Source organism: Felis catus, chromosome B2 (assembly GCF_018350175.1).
Source record: "Felis catus isolate Fca126 chromosome B2, F.catus_Fca126_mat1.0, whole genome shotgun sequence".
In the NCBI taxonomy this organism is placed as follows: Eukaryota; Metazoa; Chordata; class Mammalia; order Carnivora; family Felidae; genus Felis; species Felis catus.
The window spans coordinates 80,613,131-80,638,216 of NC_058372.1; the positions used below are offsets into that span (position 1 = coordinate 80,613,131).

Sequence of the window (25,086 nt, forward strand, 5' to 3'; positions counted from 1 at the left end):
ATTATAGCAGCTGGGGCGCCTGGGTGGCGCAGTCGGTTAAGCGTCCGACTTCAGCCAGGTCACGATCTCGCGGTCCGTGAGTTCGAGCCCCGCGTCAGGCTCTGGGCTGATGGCTCAGAGCCTGGAGCCTGTTTCTGATTCTGTGTCTCCCTCTCTCTCTGCCCCTCGCCCGTTCATGCTCTGTCTCTCTCTGTCCCAAAAATAAGTAAACGTTGATTATATTTTTTCATTTACTGGTTTTTATCTTTCTGTTCTTTGCCCCTTTTCTATCAGAGCACTCATCTTTATCTTAACTAATTTGTAAGAACTCTTTACTAAATTAGCTAATTTAACTCTGTGTCGTACATGTTGTAAAGATTGCTCTGGCATGTCTTTTGTCTTTAGGGTAATTCAGAATGCCTTGTGGTGGAAAGAAATCTTGAGGCTATAGTCAAATACATTCTCTTCCTTTATAATTTCTACCACTAGAAATTAATAAGGCCTTCTTTATTCCAGGGAGGAATGACTTAATTTTTATTTGCATTTTCTTCCCTGTCCCTAGTTTCAGACGTGTGCAATATTTCTTCAAAGTCTTCCACAAAGGGGACTTGGCCATTGCCTGCAGCAAAACAAGGGTGGAGATGCACTCGATATAGATGGGCCATTTGGTGATACCACCAAGAGTGTCCTAGAGAGGGGAAGAGAAATTCTTCTATGTTTATTAGTCACCAATTCCTTGTATCACATCCAGTAGCTCTGTCAACTTGCTCAAGTGAAAGAAGTTTAAAATGGAAAAAGTTTTAATGTTAGGTGTGTGTTGAAACGTTAAAACCTCCGAAGTAAGATGACTCTCCTTACTTTGGGCAGAACAGAAGCTCTGGATGGCAAAGACCTTTGTTTTGTTCACTGATGTCTCACAAGCACAGTGCGTGGTACATAATACACACCGTAAGGGTGTGTTGGGGGAGCTGATGTTTAATCAAGAGTCATGTGTATGCCAGGTGGAGAGCCAGGAGTGATGAGTTCTGAATTTCACTGCTTCGTATTAAGGAGGTGCCAAGAAAGGAAAACTTTAAACGAAGGCAGAAACTCAATTTCAGTTTTACTCTTTAGTTGACTGTAGAGATATTGATCTGAGTGTAAAGGTGAAACTGCCTCAAACTTGGCACAGTAAAATATTCAGAGAAAAAATTCTGTTGGGTAGATATTAAGCAAAACAATAGCATCCACCCACCAGGAGAGATAAGAGATACTACTCAACTTCATTTGATGCTATGGCATTTGTCCAAACAATAGCAATCAGATCTGGCTTTATTTGAACATAAGAAGGAAGAAACAGTTCTCAAGAAGATTCATTTTCACTGTGTGTGTGTGTCGGGGGGGGGGCATTCTGTATAATAACGGAAAAATCGATTAATTTTCAATCAGATGGAGTGTCCTCATAAATTCAAGGCAGACAATAGCATGTGATATGCCTTCATGAAAATGACGACCATGAGGGAAAGAGTTTAAAATTGTAATTCCAAGGTTGCTGCTAGAAAGAGATATCTTTCAAGAGCAGAACACTGTTTCCTGTTAGTGTGGTTTTGGGAACTAAGATAGTGGTATGTACTCAATGTACATCATTCTGCCCAATTTGCCTCTACAAAATCCCATCCTGTCTAACTTGCCTCCCATTTGGCTATCATTTTTTAAGTAACACACTAAAATTCTTTCTTTACAGCATGATAATATGTAAATAACATAGTCCTTCTTACTAGCAAACATTTGTATTATAAAAGCTGTATTTATACATATTAACTAGGGAATGCCTGAGAAAGTAGAGAGGATAGAAACTTCTGACAAAACTTAAAGTGAAATCCTTATTACAAAGTTTTGGGTCAATATAAAGATTGGAAAGTCAGCTCTTACAAAAAGATCTATGGAGAATATGGAACTTGGAAAGATGGGTCTTCAAGATTGGATGAGAGCTAGGGAGAGTGAGTGGCCTGGGAAAACTTGTGCACCCATAATTCCTCTAACATGTTAGGCTAGAACATGAAGCCCAAAATGTACAACTATTAAAGCCTGTTTATAACATCAAAAAGGTGAATAAATGTGGGGGTATCCACTATCCACTCTGTATTAATCTTATTAGGATGCACCAGTGCTAGCTGTCTGAGGGCTGGAAGTGTACCCCTTCCTGGTGTGTCCCCAGACTCTGCTACACATAGAAGTTCAAGAATATGAGTAATGATGGCCCTACCTGGTGGACAGCAGTTCACTATCAGGTTAGCCTGATTATATTAGGCAGACAAAGGGTTAATTCATTTGACCAATGGCCATGGGGGCAATTCCTGTTGTTTTCTAGAGAGATCATCTCTAAATAACCCCAAAGAGAGATAGATGTCAATGCCTCACTGTGATCAGAACTGCCCTGTCACTTCACAGCAATTACACTGGACCCTAGAATATTCTGTCATGCTGCATCCTGACACCTCCCCAGTTAAAGTGTCCCGTAAGCTAGCAGGGGTTTGGGAAGGAAAAAGAGTTATTAGAGTGTATGTCCAAGTAAGTGGGAAGTGCACAATTAAAATGTCTCCAACTTTCTAGGAACAAATCTACCTAGAAAATCAATCACACCCACAAAAATATTTCCAGCATTCTAACTTACATATCCTAATTGATGAGATGATTGTCTGGTTTTACTTACACTGAGAAGATCTATTTCCTCCCCAGAGGGTAATCTATTCTTTGTCTTATGCCAAGAAACCCATAAGAAAAATGCTGACCTATGAAGGTTACACATCATGCTTAATCACTACTTTAAATTAAAATAACATAAAATAAAGCATTCATTGGGCCACTTAGACGGAACATAACTTCCCAAAAGCAACAGACACACCTACTGAGACACTTGAAATGTCTGAGGAGTCTGGTTCCCAGCTGTGTATCAAGAGCCAAACCATGACATCAGGCCTTGAACTGCTCTGGAGAAACTCAGGGCAGGGCCATCATAGCAAGCTGTGCCTGCCAATCAGAGATTTCCCAAGAGTTGTCTTAGCATTTCAGTACACCAAACTCTAACTAATAGAAGCCAAGGTTTGCAAAGACCACAGTGATGAATCCCCTCTCTTCCCCACGCTCCAGTCATGACCTTGGGGTGGAATACCTGCTACTTTCCAGTGTTCCAAGAGCTCTCTTCTCAAAAACTGCTTAAAGGTAAGTATTTAAGCCAATGGGGGCGGGGGTGGGGGGTGGGGGGTGGTGGGTGGAAGGTTTCCTTCTCTTAGGCTTAACTCAGCCAAATGAAAATCCCTGAAAAACAATTGCTTATTATTTTCTGGTCTCTTCTAGTAGGGTTATGCAGCCACCCTGAGAAGACTAAACAAATGGCCATGAGAAAAATTACCGCTGAAAAGGGTTCTTAGTAAAAGAATCTCAACAAATAAAATGGGCTTTCTCCATAATACCTTTTGAAGGCCACTGTCTAAAAGCGCTGTCCAACTGCATCACAACCCATAGCTAATGTGATAAATTAACCTCTTCTTGTAGACCTCTGGAAATGTCTCTCCCTTGTTTTGGATCCTTCAGTGGCTCTCAGAATTGGACACTTAACCTCCTTCTCTGGACTCATACCTACCATCTTCCACCACTGCAGTGATTCTCAACCAGGGGTATTTGTGTCCCCCCAAGGGATGGACACTGGCCAATGCCGATGTGTGGGTTTTTTTGGTTGTCACAACTCAAGTGGGAGAAAGGGGATGCTACTGAATATCCTTCAATGTGGAAGACAGCCTCTCACTATAAAGAATTACCCAGTCCAAATGTTAACAGTGTTGAGGTTAACAGTGTTGAGGAGAAATCCTGCTGTACCAAGCTCTTTGTTCTCTAAACACACCAGACTTTCTCATATGCTTCTGTGCCTAAACATAGCCTGTTTCCTTTACCTGGAATGCCCTGCCCTACTTCTTTGTCTAAGAAATGACCATTTATCAATCAGGATCTGACTCAAAATGTCACCTCCTCTATGCTGTCCCTTCCATATCTCCCAAGGTTGGATGTTTCTTATGTGCTTCCAGAGTTTCTGGTACATATTTAATTAAAACCACTAGCCACACTCCCCCCAAGCCTGTCACCCGCCACAGGCAAAACCCAAGCCCCATTCATTGTTCATCCCTCAGGGCCCATCTGGTAATCACTTGCTACTTGCCGAGTCAAACAAGGAATAAATGGAAATGTTGTAGATACACCTAAGACTCTCTTGCAGAAATGTCTAAGGGACAACAGTGTCCCCAACATCAAAAACAACAACAGTAAATATTTGTCAAATGCTTATAATGTAGATAGGTACTATATTAAGTTAATATGGTGCACATATTAATTCATTTCATCCTTCTGACAACCCTACAAGGTAGGTACTATTATCATCAGCATTTTACAGATGGGCAGATGGGGAAATTGAGGCACAGAGAAATTAAGCCCCTTGTCCAAGACCATCAAAGCTAGTATCTGGAAGGGCTGATATTTAAACCCAGGTTGGGGCGCCTGGGTGGCGCAGTCGGTTAAGCGTCCGACTTCAGCCAGGTCACGATCTCGCGGTCCGTGAGTTCGAGCCCCGCGTCGGGCTCTGGGCTGATGGCTCGGAGGCTGGAGCCTGTTTCCGATTCTGTGTCTCCCTCTCTCTCTCTGCCCCTCCCCCGTTCATGCTCTGTCTCTCTCTGTCCCAAAAATAAATAAAAACGTTGAAAAAAAAAATTTAAACCCAGGTAGTCTGGCTCCAGAGCCTCAATCTTCCAACATTCATGCCAAGGCAGTTACATTAGCAACCAATATTTCAGTCAACCAGAAGCCTCTGACAAACACAGTGACATATCCGTAAGACTATACAACCACAGCATGGCCACCACCTCCAGTGACCCTGCCTATAAACACCACTTGCTGGGGTCACACAAGTCTCCAACCTCTGGAATATCTGTGGCAGGAGAAGCAACCTCCTCACACCATGGGAAGACATTACATACCCAGAAAAATCAGGGTACTGTAAAGAAGACACAAAGGCTGATTCCCAAAAATATCTCTTACCTTGTTCATGTTGCAGGGACTGGAGCAAGGGCTCAGACATGTCACAGTGCGAGGCAGCTCTGGAAGATTCTCCTCGTTGCTGTAGACCTCACTTCCCGAAGCAGACAGCTGCACTGCAAACACAAAGAGGAAATCCATCAGCTGGCTCTCAGGAAGACACAGAGCAGTTCTGTGTCCAGTGGAACTTTCTGCCATGATGGCAATGCTCCATGCCTGTACTGTCCACTATGGTAACCACTAGCCACATGTGGCTAGTGAGCATTTAAAGTGTGGCTAGTGCAGCCAAGGGCTGAATTTTAAATTTTATGGGAGTTTAATTAAATTTAAATGTAAATAGCTACATGTGGTTAGTGACTACCATATTGGACAGCACAGGTCAGAGAATCAAATTCTAGATTCTAGAGAATCAAATCAAAAGTCTTAAGGTCACAGATATTGGACGTGCCAGTGGCCAAGGAAAAGCTGGGTATTATATGCTCAGAGTAACTGCAGATACACAGAAACAAGAACATTCATTCAACTACTATTTTCTCAGTACTTACTAGGTGCAGGGTACTGAGGATATAGTGATCAATAAGCCAGAGAGGTCAGTTATTTAAGAGTTTCTATCTCAGGCATGTGCTTCCTTGGGAGGAGAAAGGATCTAGCATGTAAGCAGCACTTACTTTGTGCCAGACCTCAATGCCTTCCCTGCTGCCTACAAGGAATAAAGGAACAGACAAGCATTTGCTGAAGACTGGTTGTACCACGGTCAGGGCTTAATAGATAGGACCTTCCACAGAGCCCCTACCATAAGGGAATCCAGGAGGTCAGTTTCCCATGGGCCAAATGAACCAGATGATTTAACATCCCCTCAAATGGAATAAGGGTCCCTGTTTTTATCCATGCTATTGGTTCTTTAGGGAGGTGTTTTGATTCACTTGAATTACATTTTAGAGTAAAACAGTTATTGTACTGCTCCAGGGTTCTTACTTTATCAAATATTAAGGAAAAATAAGAAAGAACATGTCTTCAACCCCTTAATTAGACCTGTAGCCTTTTCTTTGAAAGATGTTTATGGGTGAATTTGATAGGAGAACAAACATTGTAAGGTTCCTTGTAATCACCTTATTTCTGTGTTGCTTTTTCCTGGTTGCATCTGGGAAGTGTTTATGTATCTGAACCTTTCCATAAAGACTAGAATTACAGGTTTAAAGGCAACTGCAGGGCTTTAAAATACATTTTATTTTTATTTTTTAATTTTTTAGGTTTATTTCTTTATTTTGAGAGAGAGAGAGAGAGAAGGAGCAAGCAGAGGAGGGGCAGAGAGAGAGGGAGAGAGACAGAATCCCAAGCAGACTCTGCACTGTCAGCACAGAGCCAGATGCAGGGCTCGAACTCACAAACCATGAGATCATGACCTGAAGTGAAATCAAAAGTAGGAGGCTCAAACCATTGAGGCACCCAGGTGACCCCAATTTTTAATAATAATACAGTAACAATATAGAAAGTGTCCAATAGGAAAAGAAACAGAAGTCATAATCCCACTAATCATAATCACCTTCAGTTCTTAGCACTCAGCCTTTGTCTATTGGAGAATGACATGAGGCCCTGGTGTGTCTGCTGAATCGAGGACACAGAGAAGTCCAAGGCTATATTTCCTAAGTGAACATCTTTCACCATTAAGAAAATGGCTTTGTAATCTGTATTTTCAAAAGATAAACTCCTACTCCACACACATTACTATTCTGTGAACATGATATTATTAAATTCCTTTACAAATCAGAAGATAGGGAGAGGAAATTACAAATCACTCCTTGACTGTTTGAGACATAGGGATTCCAAAGAAAATACCACATTCAGTCATAGCAATAACATATTTTAACAATGATGTACAACATGGAGAGACCCTGGAATTCTGACTTTATAGCCTAACGACATCCAAACACCCCTGTATGTACCTGACGCCTGGGTAATTGATGCCTCAAAGTCAAGAAAATTCAGTATCTAATTCTAACCAATCTTATAATGACTGAAAGAAAATTATGCATATAACTTTTACTCTTTGAGTTTCCAGAAGCAGATCCTAATAAATTTATTTTTATTTTTTTTAATGTTTACTTATTTTTGAGAGAGAGAGACAGAGTGCAAGTGGGGGAGGACCACAGAGAGAGGGAGACACAGAATCTGAAACAGGCTCCAGGCTCTGAGCTGTCAGCATGGAGCAGATGCGGGGCTCAAACCCATGAACCGTGAGATCAAGACCTTAGCTGAAGTAAGATGCTTAACCCATTAAGCCACCCAGGTGCCCCTTCTGGTTTATTAAAAAATTTTTTTAATGTTTGTTTATTTTGAGAGAGAGAAAGAGAGATGGAGAGAGTGCTCACATGAACATGAGTCGGGGAGAGGCAGAGAGAGAGGGAGAGAGAGAACCCCAAGCAGTCTCTGCACTGTCAGTGCAGAGCCCAACATGGGGCTTGATCTCTCGAACCATGAGATCACGACCTGAGCCGAAATCAAGAGTCTTGGATGCTTAGCCAACTGAGCCACTCAGGCACCCCACATTTCTGTTTTAAAGTAGAGCTCTACACGTGCTGTTTCCTTTTTAATAAATGTAATTCAGTACCTTTAAAAACTATATAGCCTAGCACGTAACTGGGAAACTTTTCCAAACGCCTTGCACAGATGTCTGATGTCACAATTCCATTCAAATGTACACATTGGTATCAACACAGGAAAGGTGGGCACAAGAAGATAATAGCAAACAGACAAGGATTCTTGAACACAATTTCCCCAAGGAAATTCCACCCAGCTCCAATCATGCCATAATCCCCTCTCCCTCAGAGCTTGGGTATATGGTCTGCACTAAAGCAATTACGGATTCTCCCCTGTGACCCCACCACCCCAAGTGTTCTTATGTCATTTTCATGTATATTGGTTCTACAACAAAGTCAAAATAAAAACTCTTTGAGGGAAATATTAGTCACATAGAAAGTTCTTAATAAATATTATGAATAGACTTTTTTCCTTGCTCTCACTCACAGAGCCTAGGATGATGTGGACTCTTAATGGAGAATCTTAAACACAATGTTGATAATCACTGCAGACTGCCTTTGGGTTTTTTTTTTTCTTAAGGAAAATCTTTTAATGTCCAGGATTGTAAATATTTTAGGAAAACATTGCTAAGAATATTTACAGCTATATAGTGCTCAAAACTGTACAATGCACTTTTATATTAATACTCTCAGTTAGTACTGATATTGATCTGAGTGGTAGTTTTTTAAATGATGAAACCAGATTCAGAGAAGAAAAAGAATTCTTCTTAGTCATGCTGTTATAGGCAGTAGACTCTGGCTAGAAGTGATTTCATTTCAAGATACTACAGAATTAAAATACGTACAAAGCCCACAAATAAAATAAACCTCTCCTAATAACACACACACACACACACACACACACACACACACACACACACACCCACCACCACCACCACCACCACCAGAAAACACCTCAGCAAACAGATAACAGTTTTAGAAATTGGGTCAGTTCACTTCTGGCCAGCAACCAAAAAGACTGGCCTTGTTCTATCAAGTACTTTAAATCTTCTTTGAAACAGAGAGAACCTGGTTGTTCTGCAGCCAATTCCATTTAGAAGCTTAGAGAAATCCACAGCTTAAAAAAGGAAAGTGAATCTTAAATATAAAGCATTAGGGGAAAAGATACCCGAGTTACCATGGTGGAATTAAGGGAGTTTTCTTCTTTATTCTATTTTTCAATGTTTCTTTTTAATCATCCTCGAAGTTGGATTCCCGTGATACTAAACAAAAGGCAAGTACAGATACCTTCAAAGGATGCCTGGAGAACGTCGATCCCAGAAGCTAACGTGGGACTTCCACTTTGTTGATCCTAACAAAGTTGGCTGAATGGGCAACAAAGCCTGTGGTCAACCTTAGGCTTTGGAAAGGTTAATGAAATGTAATTCATCTTTCCAGGTGGGTAGGAGTGTGAGTAAGCAGAAAAGTAGAGACAGGGTAAGAAGAAGAGATCAAAGAGAGAATGAACAGAAAAGGTGAAGGCTACAAAGAGAGAAGAAAACGAAAGGACAGGTAAGCAAACAAAGACACCTAGAGACAGGATCAGTGATGCAGCCTCTCACCAAGCGCCCCTCACCATCCAGGCCCTCACTAACAGAAGGGACAGAGAGGTTCAGGCTCCTGGTGACAGCACCACATCCTCTGGCTTCTCTGGGTGTCAGCAAGTGGGGCTGGAGTCAAGTAAAGACCGGGCTTACCTGTTTCTCCACTATTTATTTACCACCAGCCTCCACCTACCACAGAGAAAAGTCTATTTTCCCTGGATCACTGATAATGTGGTATAGAGGTATGGTGGGAACAGCATAAGCCAATTTTATTCTAGTCTCCTTACTCTAATGAGAGTACTCTTTAGGATACTTACTCTTACTCTTGACACTCTTAAACATGTCGAAGGCTATCTGTGTGTGCGTGTGCGTGTGCGTGTGTGTGTGTGTGTGTAGTGCTATTTCTTAGCCTTTGGAAATACAACTAATACTTACTGCCAATACAGAATGCAGTATGAGGAGCTGGGCTTTTCTCCCCACTCCAACTCCTCCACCCCCTTCCAAGACATTCATTCTAGAAGGCTTCTGTAATACAACTCAAAGCTGCGTTGCTCAGGCACTCCTATGGGAAACAGGCCCATAGGAGCAAGCAGCAGATCACTTGCTGGTTTTTAGATATAATGCACCCTGATGTCAGTCTGTGGAATGGCCTCTTGTTCCTCCCCTCCCACCACCAAATCCAGCAGCCTAGTCAGAGGGCTCAAGCATGAGGACCCGAGAACTTGTGAGGAAGGATTAAGCAAAGTCACAGAAAGACAAACAGGGTTTGGAGAGAAAGGGGGAAAAAGCAAGATGACAAGTGTAGAGGAAATTCTCTAAAACTAGGACTTAGGAGCTTGGGAAATCAGACAAACAGATGAGAGATATATCCCTAATTCCCTTCCACCCCTGTTTTTACGAGTTGGAGTAATTTACATGTCTCTGAAGTGAAATCTTACAACCTTCAATTGGATGGAATCCTTGTACAAGACTAGATAAATTTTAAGCCCATTTTATTACAGACAGTCCAATCCTTCTCTTCCACAATAAGGGGCATGGTGCTGGGATTAATGGATCCAAAGGTAAAGAAACAAACGGACCCCTCTCCCCTTCCCCAAATATACACACTCCTTGTAAGTGGCTGGCTCCTTCCTTTCTTTCTGAAGAGGCAGGGGGATCAGAGCAGAGCTCCCTGAGGAGCTCCTTGCAGGCCTCTCTCCATCCTCAAAGTCACATCAAACATGTCTCTGGTTCTTCAGGACCTTGGTATCCTTGCTACCCTCACATTTAGGTAGCAAACACATCATAACATGGTTTTGCCCCAAGAGACTGAACAATGTTTGCCAGTCTGCCTTGCCCCCCATGCCCTGCCTTCACAACATGCCATGGAAAACAAACAACCCAAGGATGAGGGTGTCTTCCCATCAAGCATCATTAGAGGCCTTCTTCCCCAAGGATAGGTCATACAGTTTGAAAATTAACGTTCTGAAATTTCAACTAGCATATGACCAATGGTTCAGAGAGAAATTGTGATAAGGAAGAAGAAATGAGAGCATTACAAATTGTAAAGAGAGTCACTGCTGGTAGCACAAAAATATTGCTCTGAGAGCCAGACAAGGTACAGTAAGAACACGAAGTGATAGTGTGTCCGTTGCTTTCAGAGGACTACCTCTGGCACACCTTCTGAGGGTTTCCCCCACTTCACCAAATCATACATAAGGATATCTAATGTTTAGATTAAGGGCTATCACTCTGTTAAGGGTCAATTTCAGTCCCCCAGTAATTTAGGAATATCTGTTTTTAAAAATGTTTATTTATTTTGAGAGAGAGAGCACGCATGCAAGTCCAAGTGGGGGAGGGGCAGAAAGAGAGGTTCAGAAACCAAAGGAGAGAGAATCCCAGGCAGTCTCTGTGCTGTCAGCATGGAGCCTGACGTGGGGCTCAATCCCATGAACCATGAGCTCAAGACCTGAGCTGAAAGCAAGAGTCAACAGCTGAACCCACTGAGCCACCCAGGCACCCCTAAGGTTATCTTAATTAAAGGCACAATATAGAAGAATTCCCAAGGCCTATTCTTCTTCCCTGGGTGACTACCTAAACCATGAGACACAGATTCAGATGCTTACAGGAGTCAAGAAAGAATAAGATGAAGGAATGGTCAGGCCAGAGAAGACAATGAGGAGTGGGGAGGCCTGGAGAGTCTGCCGCTCAACTGTGGCTCCAGAAAAGTAGGAGCGAGGCACATGTTCCCACAGCTTCTGATGTTCAAGAAAGCCAGAAAATGGAGAGACTACGTAAAATCATGTGTTTGTTTAATGTTGGCAATTTATGTTAGTATTTTGGAAATCCCATAGGGGTTGGATTTGGTCATCCAGGTGTATCTTCCATCATACACTTTTTGTGTAAGTCAGGGGATTGTTTCTTTTAAATTCCAGGGCTGGAGGCTCCCAGTCTGTCTCCTGACCCCTCTCGGGCTGTACGATGTGGCTTCACTGGGCGTAGCAAGCCCTGCAGAAGAGTGGGCAAGGGATGGCTTGGGAGCCAAGTCACTCCATCTGAGTATCTAGTCTGACTCTTCACATGTAATTTCAGCAAGCTACTAACCCTGCCTGAGTTTTTATTCCTTCATTCATAAAACTGGGGAAAATTCTTTATACCTCCTAAGATTGTTCCGAAGATTAAAAGGAGTAACTTGAATAAAGTATCTAATGCATGGTGTTAAAAAGAGAGAAGCCCTTTCCCATCCCTGTTTCCTGCCACTGTTTAGCACCACCTCGTTCTGCTTGTAATCGAACACAGGTGCTTACTCTCAACCACCTCCTGGATTCTAAGTATTTCAAGGGAAGATAACTTATCTGTTTTATGCCCAAACAGCCAGCACCTATCTCACACCCTACACATAGCAGGCTTTCAGTAAATGCAAAATTCAATTATCATGTTGTTATATGAAGTTGTTATGGACTGAATGTTCATGTCTCCCCCTCCAAATTCATACATTGCCTAATCCCCACTGTTATGGTACTCAGAGGCAGGGCTTTGGGGAGGTAATTAGGTTTAGATGAGGTCAAGGAGCCCTCATGATGGGATTAGTGCCCTTGTCAGAAGAGACACCAGAGAATTTGCATGTATACTTTCTCTCTCTCTCTCTCTCTCTCTCTCTCACCCCTTCTCCCTGCTATGTGAAATCATATCAGGAAGTCAGATGTCTGCAAGAGATCTTTCACTAAGACCAAATGGACTGGCATCTTGCTCTTGACCTTCCCAGCTTCCAGCACTGTGAGAAATAAACTGTTGCTGAAGCCACTCAGTCCATGTTATAGCAGCACAAACTAAGACAAATGTTTAGGAAGATCTTCCTTAAATCTGGCACCAAATGAGCCTATTTCCACTTATCCTCTCCTGATGCTTTAATGTCAATTAAAGCATTTGGCCAGAATATTTTGAGACTAAAAGAAAGAAACCAGGTCCAAATCAAGAAGAAAATACTTAATGTTATTAAGTATTAAAAAGAAGAATTTTCTCTCAAGATGTATGACATCACGTTTAGGTCAGGAAGGCACTTTTTGGTACCCTCAACATGCCTCAGCAGAAAAAACTGAACATAAGAGATTTCATCACCCTATTAATAAACAAAGGATCGTGCTTTAATTCTGGCATCCTCAGTTCATGTTGCCAATAGTGCATGTCACTGCATGGGTGGTACTTGGTGGCTGTCCAGAGTTCTACGCAATCCCCCATCCATTTGTCCACCATGGACTGAGAAGGCCTAATTGTATTCATCTAAGATGGTTTACCAACCCTGCCTGACCACCCGTGTTTCTTTGATTTTACTCTGAAAGAATCCCAGAGACCTTCAAACAATCCTAGCTTCCTTCTCCCTTGAGGGGTTTGCTTAACAATTCAGGCAAACACATTTCCTGTGATTTGCTGAGAAGCTAAAATAATTTAACACAAAGCCTAGTTAAGGGATTTCTTCAGGATGACCCACTGAAAAGGAACAAGGGAAATTGCTAGAAAGGTATCTCTTTACAGAAGCTCAAGGGGACCGGCTATCTCGCCAATAAAAGGTTTCCAACGAAGGAATTTAAATATTCTCAAGGATAACTTGAGGATAAGTGTAATGAGGGGCGACTGACTTCCTGGGGGCTAGTGTTTACAACTGAAACTCATCTGCTTAGTAAGCCAGATTGGGTGTAATGCCTTGTTCCTCTGGGAAGAAATTTTCATTAATCCTCAGAAGAAAGCTGAATTTGGCAGGATGGGCCCTTGTTGAAAGCAGTCTCAGGGATTCGCTGTTAATCTCTGCTTTCTTGAGGCTCTAATTCTGTACTTCCCAATGCCAGCCTCTCCTTAGTACGGCTTGTTCTTTGTGAGGGTGTCCCACGTCCTGGCTTGTTAACCTTTCCAGAGGGATCTAAGGTTTGCTTCTCCCGCAGCCCTACAGCTTTCAATGCTTTCAAACCAGTTTAGTGTCTTTGTCAAAACAACTGAAGTTGCCATACTATAGACCCCACAGCTATTCCAACAGTGTAACCCTGGATTTCCATCTCCCATCCCTGTGCCCCAAACACACACACTCAAAGCCTGACATGGGCTCTGGGGGGCATTCTTCTTGCCCCCTTTGGCAAACAGTTCCCAGATGAGCACAAACATCACAGCCCCTAGAATCTAGAGCCTATGGCCAGGTCAGGATCACTCACAGGCCTGTGGCATCAATGTCTTCTGGCACATGGGAATTTCCCTTGTAAGTTCTTGCTATTTTCTACTTTATCCAACACACCTAGGGATTGTTCTGGGTGGGTGGGGTGGGCATAGAGGGCTAGAAGTGGGTCAGGCTGCACTAGCTCAGTATATACTATTCTGCCAGAAGTATCTAATTTGGGGTTCCCTAAACTCAGTTTTGCTGTATTTACGGTCCCCTCCATGGCCATTTGGCTATAATTCAGGCTGGAGCCAGAAATGTGTTCTTTGTAGCATTATGCTGTATGGTTGTGACTCACACCCAAACTCTTCTAGAACAGAGTGACGCTGGGTAAGGAAAAGCATAAAGGTGGCCCAGGTGATGAGAGAGGGACAAGTGGCCAGCATCAGCAGTGCAGGCATTTTCCCAAGGAGGCAATCACTTCCCGTACGAGGCCATACTTTCCACACACAGCCAGGTCTGTCCTCGGTGAGGAGGAAAGGAATCTGCCTCCCATGTGCTTTTCCATGATTTAGAATTGGACGACTGCACGCTGACGTTTCAGTAGCCTCAGAGAGGCAGGATGGCGAGGAAAGAAACAAGGGCACCACGACCTCCTCACATCATAACCGAGGTCTGTGGAGTCACTGCGTTCTTCCACAGCAGCCAAGAGAACAGCCACAGAAAACAGCTCCAGCAGCCGACCTGGAGGCCTCGTCCCTGGGGTATCCTCTGATCTCATTACAGCAGTCGACACTAGTCCTCACAAAACAAACAGAGGAAATTTATGCCTGCCTTAGCCTGTGGAAAGCTCCGCATTCCTTGTTTAACGAGAGTTCCAGCTTCTGAGACCACAGCCATCGGGGATGGGGAGGATGTCTGCTTTGCTCCAGAGAAAGAACTGTTGTGGCTGCCTTTCCCTCTTTCTGGGGCTGGATATGAAGGCAGAGAGCCTGCAGAGAGCCACTGAACTTGTGGCCTAGGCTCTCTACTCCAGTCCCTGCAGAGAAGTTCCCTTTCTTCTTATGTCAACATCCCCAGGCTCAGTCGGTGGGGCCACTTCCTCTTGAACAGCTCTGGGAAAGTCGCTGCATTGCAGCCTTGAAGGGTTCCACCTGCTAAGGCCAGAATTCTGAGAGAGGGACTGCTCTGTGCGAAAAAACTCCAGGTTTTCTGGGGGGAAAATTTTCCCCTCAAAACACCCTTGCTTGAGGTTTGGAAAATTTCACCTAATTTGGGGTTCCCACTTTTAGGATAAATGCCAGGAGGGAAAAATGTTACTTTATACACTTGAATTCAATCTCAGAAGTAAATGAGTGGCCAGCTCATGAGGTGAAGAGTGAATTCTGAACCAAAATAAGAATATGGCATTCATTCTGAGCTAGGGTGACTCTGCCCCCTGAAGACTTTTTTTTGTGTGTCATTACTGGGGGGAGGCTGCTACTGGCATCTAGTGGGTAGAGGCCAGGGATTCTGCTGAACATACTACCATACACAAAACAGCCTCCACAATAAGGAATTATTTAGTCCAAAATGTCAACAGTGCTGAGACTGAGAAACCCTAATGTAGAGGGAACATTCAAGGACGTGGGTAGGTTTAAATGATAAATCTTTTTTTCCCCCCTTACAGAAATGGTTTTTAGTTTTTAATGAACTTGTAAACAAAAAGGCTCCCATTTCAAAATAAAAACAGAATCCCAGATCATATAGATGCTTACAGTGATTACATTTATCTAAGCAACATACATACACGTTCAGTTATAAGATGTTAACTAAATTTCTGTGACGAATATCCTTTTTTAAAATATCAAGGATATTACAGGGTTAATGCAGAGCCCTAAGGAAAATCTCAACACCTCTGTGTTTTTAAGTCTTCACTTTAGATGCTGTCATTTATAGCACAGTGAAGAAATCAGGGTCATCCAAAATACTGACAACTGTTAATCACATAACACTAATGTTGATATCCTATAGGTAAAATGTGCACAATTAACAACCACAAAAATTCACCAGTTCTCTCTTGAGTAAAATAAATGAAAACTGCCTTTAACCCGTGCAGAGTTAGATCATGAGAGCTGCCTGGAAGACACTGGAGCAGCTTCGCTATCAGATTATACTAGGTAAAGGTGTGATCGGAATGCTTACTATCATTAAGTCAATGGTAAGTACTAATAGAAGGAATTTATGAGCTAAAACCATATATATAATCTGAGTATATCTAGGGCTGGAAAAAATGGCAGAACGTTTCAACTTTTAAAATGTCAACAAGAGGGGGAGGTGTTCCTGGATGGCTCAGATAGTTAAGTGTCCGACTTCGGCTCAGGTCATGATCTCATGGTTCGTGAGTTCGAGCCCCACGTCCGGCTCTGTGCTGACAGCTCAGAGCCTGGAGCCTGCTTCAGATTCTGTGTGTGTGTCTCTCTCTCTGCCCCTCCCCCACTTGTGCACATGCTCTCGCTCTCTCTCCCCCCCTCTCAAAAATAAATAAAAACACTAAAAAATAAAAAAATAAAATAAAATATCAACAAGGTATGAGGAACAGTAGTGATGCTGACCTATATTCTAGGGAGGCTAAGGAAAACAGGTGCATAGTAGGGCTCTAAATAAATGCAGATGTGCAGAAACATGTCACAATGAAAGTAATCATGGTGCATATTTTGAAATTCTCCCATTTCTAAGTTTCTGAACCTGTTTCAAAATATTGCTTTTGATCTACATAGCACTGTCTCATTACATCTAGTATAAGAACATACATTTAGATAACCCAGTCATTATTCTCTCATGAACTCTTTTTTTCCACCAAGAGAAGGAAAAATCCACACCCAAGCACAGCTAATGCATGTAAGCAAATTAGAAGAAGAAGAAGAAGAAGAAGAAGAAGAAGAAGAAGAAGAAGAAGAAGAAGAATTTCATGAATGAGCAGAAGACAAATTTTTAATGGAATGTTTTAGAGGCTTGTGGTATAAAAAGTAAACAAAACTGATTCACTAACTGTTAATACTGTTTACCATGATGCAAGAGTTGGGCTTTTTTTAATGTTCCAGAAGCCAGAGGAGAAGGAATACTGTGGTAGGGAAAAATGATACCTTCCGTGGCATTTCAAAAAGCATTGCTCAATTCCTCTTGAGCAAGGAGGCCATAGTAATGACTTTATTTTACCTACCACAATTATGGTACACCTCGAAGTAATTCTCCACATTATACCACTTTCCTCCCTCCACTCAAGTGCTGCTAAATAATCTCTGGAAACCATTAACCAAGAGTCCTGTTCCAATTTTCCTCCCCTCCCTCCCCTTCTGCCTCAGTCATGCTGGAGTCAGGACAAAGCAAACTTGTATTACATCACAGAGCAAACTCATTTTCTCGAAACCATTCTGTTGGTAGTTTACTGCTACTGGAACCCAATGCTGTCAACAGTGTGGTCTTTGTTTGGTGGATGTTGCTTTAAAAAGAAAAATAAAAAGTTTCCCCACACCCCCTTCTTCTTTTAATACAGGCGAGTGGTTTGAGGAGCCTCCCCAGCCTGGCTCCACCCCGCTGTGTAAACTAGACATTACCTTATACACAAATGAATCTACAGCATTCCTCAGTCTAGCTGCCTTGCAGAATTCCTATGCTCCCAGCAGCCACGGCAGCACACACTCCCCCTGGCTTCCCTCCTCCTCTTCCCCCACCCTCTTTTTTTTTTTTTTTTTTTTTTTTTAATTTCCACTGCCTCACTGTGTTTTTGTGTAAATGATCTCACATGACTCAACAAATCCATCTGCCTGAAGCAGGCCAAGTCTGGAGCCCTCCCAGGAGGGAGGAGAAGAATTGCTTTGTGGAAAGGACCTGGAGCTCTGCCCTTTCTCTGGCTCGAATTACCCGCCTGTCAGGCCTGACGGATTTGGCTAAAAATAAAAGGAAGCGGGCCGTGAAAAGCAGATGAATGGGCTCAGCAGTTCCTTAGATAACACAGGCCTGCTGTTGCCTACAGCTCCCCAAACAGAAACTTCAAATGCAGGCCCTGTGAGTGCGGTGATGTGGCTTCCAGGTGAAAGGGGGGGGGTGTCGAGTCCACTGGGGTTGGGGGTTGGGGGTGGGGGCACATAGCCTGTGCTTTAGATTTCTGTGTCAGAACTTGTGTGTGTGTGTGTGTGTGTGTGTGTGTGTGTGTGTCTGTGTGTCTGTGTGTGTGAGACAGAGAGACAGAGACAAGAGAGACAGACAGAGAGAAAGATTCTTGTATAAAAAGGTTCTCAGAAAAACAGTAGGGTTCAGTGGAGTGAAAGCTTGGCTTGTAAAAAAAAAAAATGTTTCCACTACAGAATTACTCTTCTCCCTACCTCCCCAACACCAGACATTTTAAGCCTCCCTATGATGTCACTTCTGCATTCAGAGCCAGCAAAGAGCTAAAAGTCCTTCTTGTAAGTGTATGCCCAGCGCCCGCAGTGGGTATTAAGCACTTAGGTTGGCAATGTAATGACACACTGTAACAATCTGTAATATGAAGCAGTCAGCAAAGCCCTGGCTCTGAAAGCTATTTCTCCCGACCATTAACCATATGTTTGGCTCCTCAGATAGCCAAGCGGGTGTTCCAGCTTACCATCTGGTTTCTATCCACACAAGCAACTGCAAAGCACAGACTATCTCCCTCTGGAGCTGCGTGTTTCTTTTTCTCTCTCTTTTCCGTTCTTCCCTTCTCTTTTCCTCCACCCAGCTCCTTTGGTTCCCTCTGCTAAAGAATTCTTTGCCATTCATCATGTGCAAAGAAAACTTTACCTGGCATGGCAGGGGCAGAGCCATTAAGGAAGCACAGCTGTACTGTAAACATGCCAGAGGGCCGTTTACCATCCGCTGGATCCGTAGAACAGTTTCTACCCCCTTCTTCATCTCCTATTGAGTGCTGACACTTGATCCAGTTTGTTAAAAATAGGTACATTCTTGACAGATCCAGGGTTATTGTGGCGCCCTTCACACTCACTTCATATTCTGGGAGTGGGGCTTTAAAGCACACGCGTGCGCACACGCGCGCGCACACACACACACACACACACACACACACGTTGGCCTCTGCATTCAATCTGCATGACATCAGTCTCACACAAATGACATACCGACTGCAAATAACCAAGTTAACTAGAGGATTCTATTCCTTTTTGTGCCCTAAAGGATTCCATCCCAAGTGTGTATTTTTCTTTTCTTTTTTTCCCCTAAAAAGCCAGCCATTTCAACAAATTGATGAATTGCAAAACTTGTGCTTATTTACATCTGCATTTTAATTTTTTTTAATGTTGATTATATTTTTGAGAGAGAGAGAGAGACAGAGTGTGAGCAGGAGAGGGGCAAAAAGAGGGAAACAGAATCTGAGCTGTCAGCACACAGCCAGGCACAGGACTCAAATTCACGAACCGCAAGATCATGCCCTGAGCTGAAGTTGGACGCTTAACCCACTGAGCCACCCAGGCGCCCCTCCATCTGCATTTTAATAGCATACACCAGTGACATGGGACATGCTATCAGAATTCATAGGATTTTCTTACAACGTCTCCAGAGTATTCACCTCAGATTTTCTTCCTTTCAAGATTTCAGGTACTTTATAACTTTTTAAAAATGTATGAAGAGACCTTTAATAAACAGAAATTAGGTCATTTTTTCCTCCTGTCCCCACAAGGATTATATGTGAATTACCAACCCATTTTACTGAATTAGGAAATGGAAGTTAATCTTTTCCCACGCCTTAAAAAAATTGCTAGTTTCTCACATACCAAGAACAAAAGGAACAATATCATTAAAAAGTGATTAAGCAGAATGTCAGATTTTATCAACACGGCAAGGCTATTGAGGTTCTGTCATGGGAGTACTGTTTACTCACGCTAACAAGGATGCCAGGGAGGCCACTACCTGGGCAATCTCCTTACACCCACTGCCCTTGTCAGTTCTCTTAACATGATCTAAAATAGATCTTCTGTTAGCTATTTCTACCAATAAGGGACAGGAAAATTCTGCAGCACGTAGGTTTTAGAGAATGACAGAAATGGGAAATATTAATTTCAGGCAACTTAGAAAATTGTCCACAGAAGTTAGGTTTAATTAAATTTTGCTTTTGACCCTAAAATCATACACTAAGAATAACATTACATTACCTTTACCACAATATCATTAATAAAAGGAAAGAAAAACAATCAACTAAAAACTTCAACATTTTTATACTTTTTTTTTTTTTTTTAGGGAGGGAGGGAGAGAGAGGAAGAGGGAGAAAGAATCCCAAGCAGGCTCCATGCCCAGCGCAGAGCCTGATGCGGGGCTCGATCTCACAACTGTGAGATCATGACCTGAGCTGAGATCAAGAGTCAGAGTCTTGACTGACAGAGCCACCCAGGTGCCCCAACATTTTTGTAGTTTACCTGGCTCTTTAAGTACTTGTGGAATCCACTTATTACAAGATATTTATGCTTTTCATAAATACTAGTGTCCAGGTCCTCCTCCGCCAGCCCAATTATAGCAGGATCCCTGGGAGTGGGTCTGAGCATGAATACTTTTGAAAGCTTCCCAGCTGTGTCTACTGTGCAACCAGTGCTTAGAAGTCTTACTCTATACGAACTCAGATGATACTAGAAACTACCTCATCAAAACCAAAAGGAAACCTTTGGGATGGAAATGTAAATGAAATTTAGGATTAGAACAGTGATTTTCAATCTTGTTTAGAAGTGGAATCTTCAGTTGAAAAAATCTTATATGAAATCCCTATAAACAAAATAGTAAAAGTGTCATTTATACTGTCATTTAAAAAAATTTTTTTAACGTTAATTTATTTTTGAGACAGAGAGAGACAGAGCATGAACGGGGGAGGGTCAGAGAGAGAGGGAGACACAGAATCCGAAACAAGCTCCAGGCTCTGAGCTGTCAGCACAGAGCCCGACGCGGGGCTCGAACTCATGGACCGTGAGATCATGACCTGAGCTGAAGTCGGACGCTTAACTGACTGAGCCACCCAGGTGCCCCTATACTGTCATTTTATACTTTGTACAATATCCATAGATTTCATAAATTCAAATTTATAATTTTTGAATTATTATAAGTCAACCAGTGAGGACAAAGAGGCCATTTTGTTGAACATAAAAATCTGAAATTGAGGTTATGGCTGAGAGGTCCAGTGCTATCCACCTCAACATCCAATTTTTTTCCACGGCCAATGGTTCTGATGATCAAGGCTGGATAAATGTAAAAATAGCAGTACGTGCAGCAGTAGGATTAAATTAATTCATACATTTGAATAAATGTTGATTATATATCTAATACACACCAGGTTCTGCCCTCAGGGGTCAGGACAGAAATGAGGTGCAGCATTCTCCCTTGAGAAGCCTGGTTAAGAAGACACCTCATGGCAGAACAGCAAGGTCAGTACAATAATGGAGGCACCAAGGTTCTGCTATGAGGAGAAGTAGTTAACTCTGTCTGAGGAAATAGGACATCACTTCACCAGCGTGGGACTTTTAAATCAGGTCCTAAAAATCTGAGTAGGATTTTTAGAGCTATCAAATAAAGGGAAAGACATTTCAGGAAGAAGGAACAGAATATGAAAAAACAAAACAAAACAAACAAAAAAAAACCCCACAAGTATAAATAGGCCTGGTGAGATCTGGGAGTTAAGAGAAATTCTGAGGAGGTCAGAAAGGGCTGGGATACAAGGCTGAAGAGGTATTGGAGGCTGGGTCATAAGAAACTTTAAATGACATAATACAGTTAAGACCAGCACTGACCAACAGAAATGTAAGATGAACCACACACATAATTTCAAATATTCTAGTATCCACATTAAAAAAATAAAAAGAAACAAGAGGGGTGCTTGGCTGGCTCAGTTGGTGAAGCATCCGACTTTGACTTAGGTCATGATCTCACGGTTCATGAGTTCAAGCCCCACGTCGGGCTCTGTGCTGATATTGCAGAGCCCGGAGCCCACTTCACATTCTGTGTGTCTCTCTCTGCCCCTCCCCTACTTGCGCACTCTCTCTTTCCCTCAAAAATAAATAAATAAATATTTAAAAAATATTTTAAAAATAAATAAAAAGAAATAGGAGAAATTAATTTTGATGTTACATTATTTAGCCCAATTTATCTAAAATATAACCACTTCAACATAATCAATATAAAAATTATTAATGAGATATTTTACATTTTTTTCCTAAGTCTTTAAAATAGGGTATGGCCTTCATATCTATAACATCCCAATTTGGACTAGCTGCATTTTAAGAGCTCAGTACCCACATGTGGCTAGTGGATGCTGTATTGGACAGCACAGGTTTCCCCCTTATCCTGCAGGCAGTGAGGGCTGAAAAGACTTGCAGGGGATGCTGTGGAAGCAGTGTGGAGGAGACAGAAGATTATGTCTGGGAGAAGCTTGTGGGCTGCTTCCATAGTCCAAGCAAAGGATGAAGAGAAGGATGGCACTTGAGACCAGGCATGGCATGGCAGTAAGAAGGCATGGATGGGTCAGAGTCAAAAAACATTTCTAGAAAGAATTCAGAAAACTACAAATGACTGTACATGAGAGATGATGGAGAAGAAATCATGGAACCACCAAATAGATTTTTTGGTGCTAAAATCTGTGCTTAGTGTAAAAAGTTCCCGATTGTGTATTTAATACGAGGTTGTGTTGTTCCTTTCAAGCTTGCTTCCCTCTGCTGTGGAATGCAATGTCGTTTAATAAACATGTTCTGAGGACCCACCATGTGCTAGGTAATGCCAGCAACTGGCATGAATGAGACACAATTCTTCCTTTCAAGGAGCTAAATATAGTGTGGGAGACAGACAACAAACTACAATGAAGTATTAAGTGTATTATTAGTAGGATGTGAAAGGAGGTCTACAAAATGTTCCATAGAGTATAACTTATAACTATTTCCTACAATATAGTAGTGGAACTTTAGAGTTATAGGGAGAGGGGCTTTCAGATAGTGGTAGGCTTATTAAATAACTTAAAAAAAGTTTAAAAAAAAAAAAACAGTTCACCCATTTTACCCATCCCACCTCTTGCAACCACCAGTCTGTTCTCTGTACCTATGAGGAGTTTCCTTGTTTGTTTTTTAACATTCCACATATAAGAGAGACCATTTGGTATTTGTCTATCTCTGCCCGACTTATTTCATCTAGCAAAATGCCCTGAGGTCCATCCATGCTGTTGTAAATGCCAAGATTTCATTCCTTTTTATGGCTGAATAATATTCCACTGAAAATATATTTTATACACACACACACACACACATACACACACACACACACACACACACGTGTGCTCCCATAAATATATATACATATATAATTTCTTTGTCCATTCATCTGTCAATATGTACTTAGGTTGTTTTCATATCTTGGCTATTGTAAATAATGCTGCAGTGAACATGGCGGTGCATCTATCTTTCAAATTTGTGTTTTTGTTTTCTTCAGATAAATACCCAAAGTGGAATTGCCAGATGATACAGTAGTTCTATTTTTAATTTTTTGAGGAACTTCCATTTGGTTTTCCATAATGGTTGCACCAATTTACATTCTTATCCACTGTATATATACAAGGGTTCCTTTTTTCCACACCCCAGCCAACACTTGTTATTTTGTCTTTTTGATAACAGCCATTCTAAAAGGTATTAGGTGACATTTCATTGTAGTTTTGATTTCCATTTCCCTATTAATTAATATGTTGAGCATCTTTTCATGTACCTGTTAGTTATCTTTATGTCTTCTTTGGAAAAATGTCTATTCAGATTTTCTGCTCATTTTTTAATAAGATTGTTTTTTGTTTTTGTTTTTTTTGCTATTGAAATGTAGGAGTTCTTTATGTATCTTGAATATTAGCCCCTTATGAGATACAGGACTTGCAAATTATTTTCTCCCTTTCAGTAGGTTGCCTTTTCATTTTGTTGATGGTGTCTTTTGCTGTACCAAAGCTTTTTAGTTTAATGTAGTCCCACTTATTTATTTTTGCTTTTCTTGCCTTTGCTTTTGATGTCAGATTCAAAAAATTATCATCACAGGGCACCTGGGTGGCTCAGTTGGTTAAGCATCTGACTCTTGATCTCAGCTCAGGTCATGATCTTGTGGTTTGTGAGACTGAAGCCTGCATCAGGCTCCATACTGACAGTGCAGAACCTGCTTGGGATTCTCTCTCCCTCTCCCTCTACCCCCCCCCCCCATGCTCTCCCCCATCTCAAAATAAGTAAAACAAATCATCAAGACATGTGTCAAGGAGCATACCATCTATGTTTTCTTCTAGGAGTTTTATGGCCTCAGGCCTTTCATTCAAGTCTTTAATCCATTTTGAGTTAGTTTTATGTGTGGTATAAGATAGGGGTCCAGTTTCATTCTTTTGCATGTGGTTTTCTCATTTTCCTAGCAGCATTTATTGAAGAGACAGTCCTCTATCCACTGTACATCTATGGCTCCTTTATTATAAATTAATTGACCAAATATGCACAGGTTTATTTTTGGGCTTTCTATTCTATTCCACTGATCTATGTGTCTGTTTTTATCCCAATACCATACTGTTTTGATTACTATAGCTTTGTAATATAGCTTGAAATCAGGAAGTAGAATGCCTCCAGCTTTGCTCTTCTTTCTCAAGACTGCTTTGGCTATTTGGGGCCTTTTGTGGTTCCATACAAATTTTAGGATTCTTTGTTCTATTTCTGTGAAAAATATCTCTGGAACATTGATAGGGACTGCACTGAATCTGTATACTGCTCTGGATAGTATTAGACATTTTAACAATATTAATTTTTCCAATCCATAAGCATGGAATATCTTTCTATTTATTTGTGTCTTCTTCAGTTTTTTCATTAATGTCTTGAAGTTTTTCAATATAGAAGTCTTTCACTTCCTTGGTTAAATTTATTCCTGGGTGCTTTGTTCTTCTTGATGCAAATGTAAATAAGATTGTTTTCTTAGTTTCTCTTTCTGAAAGTTTGTTATGTATAGAAATGCAATGATTTTTGTGTAGTAATTTTGTATCCTGCAACTTTACTGAATTCTTTTATTAGTCCTAACAGTTTTTTGGGGGAGTGTTTAGAATTTTTTATGTATAATATTATGTCACGCAAATAGTGACAATTTTACTTCTTCTTTTCTAATTTGGATGACTCTTATTTATTTTTCTTGCCTGACTGCTCTGACTAGGGCTTCTAATACTATGTTCTTAAATGTAAATAGACTGAATTATCCAACCAAAAGACAAAGAGTGGCTGAATGGGTAACAAAACAAGATCCATCTATATGGCTGCCTATAAGAGACACT

The 25,086-nt window shown here is 41.6% G+C and overlaps 1 protein-coding gene and 1 long non-coding RNA gene across 7 annotated transcripts in view; one reads left to right on the forward strand and one right to left on the reverse strand.

Moving 5' to 3' along the window:
* BACH2 (BTB domain and CNC homolog 2) overlaps positions 1-25,086 on the reverse strand; it is a 357,596-nt gene that overhangs the window by 256,903 nt on the left and 75,607 nt on the right. For 4 of the 6 annotated variants that reach the window (XM_019830960.3, XM_045057853.1, XM_045057852.1 and 1 more), the window contains one exon: positions 5,044-5,156. In XM_019830960.3, coding sequence (XP_019686519.2) covers positions 5,044-5,052 — 9 coding nt within the window. In that variant the 5' untranslated portion in view covers positions 5,053-5,156. Of the gene's footprint in view, positions 1-5,043; positions 5,157-18,581; positions 19,156-25,086 lie in introns of those variants that run through there. The other 2 variants (XM_019830959.3, XM_045057851.1) reach the window with 2 other exon arrangements.
* Positions 3,057-3,428, forward strand: LOC109499776. Its single transcript, XR_002157275.2, has 2 exons — positions 3,057-3,180; positions 3,316-3,428. It is a non-coding gene; the product is annotated as an uncharacterized LOC109499776 (long non-coding RNA).